At 45.6% G+C, this 9,461-nt stretch overlaps 1 protein-coding gene across 2 annotated transcripts; it reads left to right on the top strand.

Moving 5' to 3' along the window:
* Positions 1-1,837: 1,837 nt before the first annotated feature.
* exoc3l1 (exocyst complex component 3-like 1) lies at positions 1,838-9,225 on the top strand. Of its 2 annotated transcripts, none has more exons than XM_020480586.2 (13): positions 1,838-2,452; positions 3,000-3,166; positions 3,790-4,009; positions 4,235-4,653; positions 4,875-5,164; positions 5,866-5,983; positions 6,694-6,819; positions 7,000-7,100; positions 7,277-7,393; positions 7,602-7,878; positions 7,966-8,124; positions 8,306-8,439; positions 8,621-9,225. In XM_020480586.2, the coding sequence occupies exons 1-13, from the start codon at positions 2,413-2,415 to the stop codon at positions 8,805-8,807; spliced, it is 2,355 nt and encodes a 784-aa protein (XP_020336175.1). In that variant the 5' UTR covers positions 1,838-2,412; the 3' UTR covers positions 8,808-9,225. The 2 variants fall into 2 exon arrangements, with proteins under 2 accessions (XP_020336175.1, XP_020336177.1); XM_020480588.2 differs by having other exon boundaries at positions 2,344-2,452; positions 4,240-4,653; positions 8,621-9,219.
* The last annotated feature ends 236 nt before the right edge of the window (positions 9,226-9,461 follow it).

Raw genomic sequence — 9,461 nt, forward strand, 5'->3', positions numbered from 1 at the left:
TCTGATGCATTTGTTTTATGTCCCTCCTCCTTTTTTACCCTGTACATTTTTATATGGAGAATATGAACATTGAGTTCAAAGCCCCATGGGCTCAAATGTAGCATTTATTGTCCGCGAAGTCTTTAAAGCTGACACACACAATGCAGTGTGACCTTAATGACTCATATTTCTCTATTTTAAAATAGTGATGGCAATATTACAATATGATGCAGCAGTTTGTATCTCAATTTCTATAAAATAATTTCTGGGTAACAATGAAGTAACTTATTGTGATTGTTTTCAATTGAATTGGCCATAAATAAACAAAATAGCTTCTTAGCAAAGAGACTTTTCAAGCAAGAGTTTTGCTAGGGCTATGGGGGTGGCAAGAAAGTTTGAAACTCTTATTGGTCTATTTTAAGCAATAAAGCCCGAGGGGATGTGGTATATGACCAATATACCACGGCTAAGGGCTGTTCGAAGGCACAACGCGGAGTGCTGTGGTATATTGGCCATATATCACAAACCCCCAGGGTGCCTTATTGCTATTATAAACTGGTTACCAATGTAATTAGAGCAGTAAAAATTGATTTTTTGTCATACCCGTGATATACGGTCTGATATACCATGGCTGTCAGCCATTCGGTATTCAGAGCTCGAACCACACAGTTTACATAAACTGATTTGACACCTGCTGATGTCACCAGGCAGGCAAAGAACCCGTCCCATCAAAACAGCCTGAAATTTCGGCCAGTCTTTTCAAACAGCTCTTATACTAAAAGGGCATTAAAATAATTTTCACAATTTCACAGTATTATTCCAACCTCCTAGTGTGGAAATGTGTGTATTAAACAGGATAATTACTATTGTATGACTGCACTGGGCCTTTAAGTGAATGGGGTTGAAGTGGAGCAGGAACTCAGCCCAGGTCAGGAATGCCAGACAGGAAGTACTCCCTGTGTTTGGTTTACTACTACAGAAATAGACTTCCTGTTCCCTTGAGCCCCTCTGGGTGGAGGTGGGGCTGTTCTCAGCTCAAGGTGATGACAGTGGAGGAGTGGCACAGGGGTACACATCTGTACAGACCACGCCTCAAAGTGTTGTGTTCAGCCAGCAAACTGGGGTCCTAAATGGCAACTTGTTCTAAAATGTAGTGTACTAATGTGGGACCTGGTCAAAAGTAGTGCACTTTGTAGGCAATATGATGCCATTTGGTATGCATACTGGGCCTATAGCTAGCATAACATTGACATGAGTGGTGAGATGCCCAGTGAACACAAGGCCAATGTTGTGGGGCAAGTAATGATAGACATCCAGTGACTTTAGTGATCCGGGTGGTCAGTAAGATACAGTAAGAACAATGGGGCACTGGCCTTGAAAGTACAACAGTCCCACCCTGAGAGGAGACAATATAACATCCTCTCCCCAATCTGTTGCTGTCATATTTGGGAAGTTTCTCTTAGTCTTTTGTTTTGTTAGATACCTGGCCTGAACCCATTATGGTACTTGGCATATGAACCACTAAAGACATGGTACATGAGGCTTTACATCAAATAAACTCTAATTGACTGCCTCACTGATTTGTGAAAGCTGCATCAACTGGATTGTGTTACAAACGGGAAAGGAAAATAGTTGTAAGAAATCCCATCACGAATACCAAGGCTGTAATAATACCCCCACTGAGGCTGTTGTTGGCTAGTGTCTGGGCCACTTGGCATAGTTCAGTGTGTTTTGAAGAGGTCCAGGAAACGAGGAGATGTAAACACAGACGTGGGGAGAGGTCAGAGGCCTTGACTGATACACAAATAAACAAACTCCCTTTAGAGGTAGCAGTTGTGAAACGTCCCTAGTTTGTCCCAGATCTCAACAGCTGTGGAGGATCAGAGGACTTTACTGGGACTTCGCTCCTCAGAGACCAATGTACAGCTTAAGGTCAGTACATCATTTACTCATTGTATTGAGCTGCTTTACAAACTACAATGTCTTACAAATATGGAAGAGTTTTCCCCTTAATTTCTAATGGCAAGTACTGTATGCATGTATTTTTCTATCAACGAGTATGTATAAAATGAATTTGCCCGTAAAGGAAAATAATAATTTCAGACACAGAGCGGCACTCTTCGAAACAAGACCATAACCCCCTAGCTCTCCCCCTTTTCCCCCATCCATCTGGATTTTGTCTTTTGGCTAGAGTCCCCTCCCTCTTGCCCTCCCCCTCTTTGCCCCCTCTCCCTCCCTTCCTGCCGGCCTCTGCGTAGAGGATGTGTCTGGGAGTGTGAGAGGAAGGCCGTCAGTACAATGGTTATGTGCCTTCGTTCCTCCACCCCTTCTCTCTCTTTCGGGCTCTGATCATCCCCTTCGTTCAGTGGTGTTCTGGCCCTCTGGGTAGGCCACTGTTGGTGGTGGACAGGCGGACCGCTGAACTGAACTTAAATGTCAGACGGAGACAAGAATGGTGGTGACAAACCTGAAGGTACAGACGTCTACTCTACACACACTGCTAACAACCAAAACAGACTATACCCACTGACTCTAACCAACACCCACTTCTCACTAACTCACAACAGAGGAAAGAATAGATTGTAATACATTTGCATGTATATCTCTCATCCTCTCCAAATGTAATTGTTTCTGTGTTTAAGACAGAGGAAGCGTATTCTTTTCTGTATTTCAAGCATGATGGTGCTGTTAACGAATACATTAGTCTCATTCTCCATAGGTTTATTGTGCAGCAGAAATGCTGATGTCACATTTAATGCTTGTAGTAAACATCTCTGTCTCATGACCACCAGTGAGACAGAGCTGTTTGTTTAAATTGCACACGCACACACACAGATTAACACACCGTGCTGCTCTCCATTGACTCATAATCGCTCATGTCCCCACACACATACAAGCTGAACAAAACAGGGATTTTATTCTATAAAGACAGACAGAAATTTATACTTTCACGTGGATCCTCCTGTCACATAATGTCTGGTGAATTGAGCTTGTTTTCGTGTGATTGACCGATGCGGCAGCGCTCCCAGAGGTGTGGCCAGAGGCGGAGAGGGCAGAGAGCTTGGCCAGGGGCGCGGCCCTGAAGTGGGCATCGGGTGTGTTCTGTCGCCCTGAGCATCTGGAGAGGTTAGGACAGTACCGCAAAAGGGAAAGCCAGAGGACCTCGTCCATCCAGTCAAGACTCAAGGTATTCTGTAACTACAAACACACCTGCTCTCACTAGAGGCTATTGTCACTTTCCACATGAAATTTAAAAAACTTGAGGGAGAACTTGATTTTTCAGAATGTTTATGTGATGACAGGTTATTAATCTGTGTCGATGTTAACATAATATATGTTAAGGTGAAAAATCTGTCGATGGCCTAATGCAGGGCTGCCCAACCCTCTTCCTGGAGATCTACAGTCCTGTGGGTTTTCAGTCCAACCCTAATTTAACACACCTGGTTCTACTAATTAGCTGCTCAAGAAGACCTTAACTAGCTGAATCAGATACGGTAAATTAGGGTTGGACTGAAAACCTACAGGACAGTAGATCTCCAGGAAGAGGGTTGGGCAGCCCTGGTCTCATAGCTCAAGGGTCGCCATTGATAATAGCAGACCCTGGCCGTACCACCACTCTCCGAGGGTGTCTCGGGGGAGTTGGTATATGCAAAAAAACACATTTCCAATTCACACATTTGTATAATACACACTTGTACATGAAATAGGACAAATATAAGCACCCAACAAATTATTATTATATGGCACTTCCACTTGTGCCTTGATTGATTTTCTGATTGTGAGATCCTACATATGTTGCCTTTCCTCCAGTCAGTGGTCCAGTCCTACCTAGAGGGGGTGGGCTGGGGTCTGGAGCAGCTTCGTGAGGCCCGGGAAGAGCTGAAAGAGGTGTCCCGTGCCCTGGGGAAGGCAGGGGTGGAGTCCAGCAGAAACGCAGAGGGAGTCAAGGCTCTGGAGATGATGCGAGAAGTCTCTGTCAATCACTGTCAACTCCTTGCTGCCGTTAGCAACCTGCCACGCCTCTACTCTGGTGAGACTGCCCAAACAGCTTCCGTGGTTCTGTAGCTTCACAACTGGGAAAATATTTCATGAATCTGTTCAAATAAAACTTAATTGAATCTTCAGAGAGACTTCCATAAATGCACATATCCTGTTCCTTAAGGAATAATTGAGACTCCCTTCCAGCCAAAACTTTAATAACTATGTCAATCTGTAACTTGGCTAAAACTACAGTGTCTCCCTTGTTACCTGTCAGTACAGAGCATGGTATCGGAGACAGAGAGGCTGGTAGAATCTCGCCGGCTCCTGGAGGCCCACGCACGTCTGATGGAGCTGGAGTGCTGGCAGGATGACATCCTGTGGCAGCTCCATGGAGCAGGGGCCCCTGGGACAGCAGGGACAGCCCTCAGTACCCAGGATGAGGAGCTGGTCAGGAACTACTTCTCAGGCGTTGGAAAGCTGGTGGAGGCTCTGGGGAAGGAGCTGTGGGCAGTGGTGGGGAGTGGACTGGCTTTGGCCCGGCAGAACCCTACGCCGTTTGTGTCTGCTGTGAGGATTGTGGAGCGAGAGGAGGCACTGGATCAGGCCATGCTGGAGGAGAGAGGAGGTGCAGGGGGGCACAGCAGGCCTCTTCCCTCTGGACGGCCACGCTGCTGGAGGGAGCGCTTCTTCCAAGTATGTCTAGACTTGAATGTACACTAGTTGAATACTGTGAGATTCAATGATAGGGTTGAGCATCGTTCAAGAGCCCACACATGTACATCACAATAAATGACTGGAATAGAGCATGATGCAATAGGCCTAGGTCCTATGTTAATGAGATACATGGATGGTTTTCCTTATGTTTTGACAGTAGCATTGCACAGGTGCTTTACAGTGATGTTGTACTCTGTTAGGTGTTGGAAGAGGCAGTGTCTGCACGTTTCCGTAGCGTCTCTTACCTGCACACCCGTGGGCCTGGCCTTGCAGGCCACCTGTCTGCCCTACAGCACGGAATCATGGGAGACCTGGCCACGGTGCGCCACCTGCTGGACCACTGCGTTCCGCCCCACTATAACCTGACCAGGGCCTACCTCCGGGCCTGCCACCGCTGCCTACAGTCACACCTGGGCCAGGTCAGCGGATGGGAGCTGGAGAGCGGGGAGATCTTTGCTGTTCTTAACTGGGTCCTACACATCTACAACAGGTAAGCAAATATAGACCAAACCATTTGAGCCAAAATATGTTTTTATGTGTTAATAGGGTTGCAAAAGAAGGGTATATTACTGGAAACTTTATAAGTTTACCAGTAAACTTACAGAATTTTGGTATCTTTCAAGGATTTTATGTATTTAGTGGCCCTTTCGTGAACTTCAGGTGATCACAGGTGTCTGTAATTATCTCTGGCCCGCTGTCTGGCCTTATCCCATTATTATATGAAATAATTACATAAGATGATTTCAAAATAAAACATTGAATGACTAAGCTGTAAAAAAACGATCCTAAATATAAACCATAATACCATTGGTGTTCAATACAGAAGTTTGAGAATGAAATATCCTTGTTATTTTTATTTATTTGATTATGGCATTGTCTATGTATTTGTTGACAAGGTTTTTGTGTCAAACTGGTGGCAGTTGTGAAAAAAAGTCAATAGTTTGAGGAGTTATAAATCTTTTGTTGAATAAATGCTTTTTCATTAATTAGGCTATTTTCTCTTGAACCATATCTATCTACTAGAAACTAATGGACAATATGGACAAATTAATGCTATATATAATTTAAGTTATTCAAGTATAAATGACCAAAGTTACCATAGATTGCAATCAATTTTCTGTTGATTACCAAAATAACTTAAGAATCTGGTAACTTTGGTAAATTAGATCAGTGTGTACTGTATGTGTGCAGCTCAGATATGATGGGGCATCCAGACCTAATGGTGGAGATGGAGTCAGAGGAGCTGGGACCCCTGATCTCCCAGGAGTGTCTGGAACAGCTGCAGAACAAATACGTACACAGTGTGCGGGTGGGTGAGACTTCTGGGTCTTTGAGTTGTCTGTCTGTCTGCCTATCTATCTGTGTTTCTAACTAGGTCTTGTTTGTTTGTCAGTGTGCCTGTATGTCTGTGTACTAATGCCTCTGTGCATGTGCACTGTGGTGTGGGATATCACTGTCTGTCTCAGTGGAGTTTTTTGTTGTTGTTGTATTTTACCCCCTTTTTCTCCCCAATTTTTGATCTCGTCACATTTCTGACACTCCCGAATGGACTCGGGAGAGGCGAGGGTCCTCCGAAACATGACCCGCCTAACCGCGCTCCTTAAAATCCACCAGCTTAACCCGGAAGCCAGCTGCACCAATGTGTCAGAGGAAACACTGTTCAACTGGCGACCGGGGTCAGCCTGCAGGCACCCGGCCTGCCACAAGGAGTCACTAGAGTGCGATGAGCCAAGTAACGCCCCACCGGCCAAACCCTCCCCTAACCCGGACGACGCTGGGCCAATTGTGCTCCTTCCCATGGGACTCCCAGCCATGGGACTCCCAGCCACAGCCGGTTGTGGCACAGCCCGGAAATGAACCCGGGTCTGTAGTAATGTCTCTAGCACTGTGATGCCGTGGCTTAGACCGCTACGCCACTCCCTATGGAGTTTGTGTTTTATTGTGCTGTAGAAAAGTGTGGTGGAGTGTGTTTTGTGCTGTAGAAAAGTGTGGTTGAGTGGAGTGTGTATTGTGCTGTAGAAAAGTGTGTCTGAGTGGATGCATAAGGCCCTGGAGGTGGAGCTGACAGACTGGCAGAGAGACCAGGAACCAGACACAGACCACGAAGGCTTTTACCTCACCAGCCTGCCAACCATCATCACACAGGTAAACATACATACCTCACTACCTCTACATTAATATTGGTTTAAAATGTGGTTAAATTATATTTCTATGCAGATACATGAGTTGTGGCAATGTTGTGTTTCTTTTGTGACGACACGTTGAGTGTTTTGAGGCCGGTGATTGAGTTGAACTGATATTGTGTTTGTGTTGTGGTTGTGTTAGATGCTGGAGGAGAATGCACGGGTGGCTCTGATGGTTAGTGAATCACTTCGGGATCAGACCATACAGATGGGGCTCTATGAGATGGAGAACCTCCTCAATAGGTGGGTCAGTGTTCTTATGTCAGTATGTTCGAGAATGTGGCACAAAATCAGTGATATTTTCACACATTTAAGGTCTAATGCAACCTATGATATTTTATTGTAACTGCAATTAAATACGGGGTCCTCGTTCTCTTTCCATCATGTAAGTCTCTCATTCTGTCTCCCTCTGTTTCCAGGTTTCGGGAGGCTCTTGTGGAATTTGGGAAGGAGCACCGCAGGGATCAGAGCACAAATCAAAACAAGTTCTACCTCCATTATCTACTGGCCTCTATAAGCAACTGCATCATCCTCAAGTGAGCTTCTGTACATTGTTTTATTTTTGTCAGTGCTATCTGTTTCTGTTCATCTGTACGTTCATCAATGTGAGTCTGTGTACACACATACATGCAGTATATTATACAGTTTGTTCAAGACTGTCCTTGCCTCTCCTCTCAACTCCTTTCCTCTTCTTCCCCTCCCTTCCTATCTTCTGTTTCTCCCCGTATCCTATCCTCTCCTCAGGACCTCCACAGAGAGTTTGCAGCAGCAGCTCTCGTCCCGTTCAGCCAGCCGGTTCTCCCGGACTCCCCCCGGCCCCCTGGCTGCTCTGGACCGAGCAGTGAGGAGGGCCTGCCGCCTGGTGATGGACCAGCTGCTGCTAGAGCTCCAGCCCTTCCTGCAGGGACTACTGTCTCGCTCCTGGCTGGCCCAGGGAGACGTCATGGTTACCCTGAAGTTATGTGGAGTCCTGGAGCGCCATTTTGAGCTGTATAGTCGTGTTCGCCCACCCTGCCGGCAGGTCAGGCTCTTTGACAATCAAATTAGTCTGTAGCTGACTTATACTAGTCTTCTGTATGGTATTGTTGACCCCTCCCTGTTCCTGTAGCGTTTACAGGAAGAGTGCCAGTGGCTGACGGTGGTGGAGTATGTGAGGGTGTTGATGCAGAAGAGGCTGGTGTGTCGGAATGCAGAGGAGCGGCGCCAGCTGGCCCAGAGAATGGCACTGGATGCCCAGCATCTGAGGGATCTCTTCCAGGGCCTGGTGGTGAGGATAGTCTTGAGTTTAGCCACACCCAGTTTAGTGGGACACTCAGCTCCGCTCTGCCCTTTATCCCACGGTCCACCCACACCATACTCAACATATACCCACCCCTTCCTTCATTTTTGTTCACTACACCATTTTATTTACAGTATTCCATGTTCATGCATGCACTGTGTCTGTTTAGGAAGTGGAGGGATCAGTGAGTGAGGTGAACCCAATGGCCTTACTGCCTGTTCTGGCTGACTTCATCCGGCTTAAAGACCCTAGCATGCTTACGCTTGAGGTGTCTGGACTGGTGGCCAAGTACCCTGATATCAGGTATACACACAATCCTTACCATATCAATTTCCTATAAATCAATTCATGTTTTTTAACACATCTAACATTTGCCTTAATGACCTCACTCCTAAGACATGATTATATCAGGGACACTTGTACAGCTGTCTCTTCAGTAGTCAGGTGTTGATCTTCTGTGTTGGTCTTCTGTCTGTGCCCTCAGTGATGAGCATGTGTCAGTGTTGCTGGATGTTAGGGGAGATGTTTCCAGGGATGTGAGGGGTACAGTTCTGGACCTCCTGGAGCAGAGCACTCCTCCTCTTCCTGCTGGCTACCGACCCATCTTCTCTGACATCCTGGTCCCTACTCCTAGCATGCCATTCTGTCTGCCTACTGCCAAGTGTGCCTGACTACAATTTTGCAGCCTTTAAATCCACACAACACACAGCTTGTGATTCATAAGTTATATCAACTTTATAATACATCCATCCACCGCATAGTGGATTGTATATCAAGCTTGATGGTCTGCAGAGTTCAAATCTATGTTTATTGGTCTTGTACACAGTTTAGCAGGTGTTATTGCAGATGCAGTGAAATGCTTGTCCAGCTTCACAGGGTGGTACTATGGATATTGTCTGGTGAGATGGTCTTAATGAATACATTACAATTCCAATGTAAATCAATCCGTTTGATGTTCTGAATTGATTGTTACCACAAGAAACTACCTACAGAACATCGGGGGGCACCTGTAGTAATGTGATGTATTTTACTGTATTATTCATTGTATGTATATTCAGATGAACAATACATTCTAAATGAAAATCTGTGGATTTCGTTACTTTTTACTTGGAAAAATAGTTGATGAATCTGTTACAATGACAAGTATACACTGCCAGAAAAAAAGAGCAGAAGCGCTCAGATTACAAGGGGTTAATTTGACACTAGTCATATGACTTGGAGGGTGACGTCAGGTGGGTATTCATTACGGGAACCGTTGACTGTTTAAGAACAAAACAGAAGCTAACGGTGTAAAACTTGAGTTTCTATTGGACACATTCAGGTAG

This window comes from Oncorhynchus kisutch, linkage group LG4 (genome assembly GCF_002021735.2).
Source record: "Oncorhynchus kisutch isolate 150728-3 linkage group LG4, Okis_V2, whole genome shotgun sequence".
In the NCBI taxonomy this organism is placed as follows: Eukaryota; Metazoa; Chordata; class Actinopteri; order Salmoniformes; family Salmonidae; genus Oncorhynchus; species Oncorhynchus kisutch.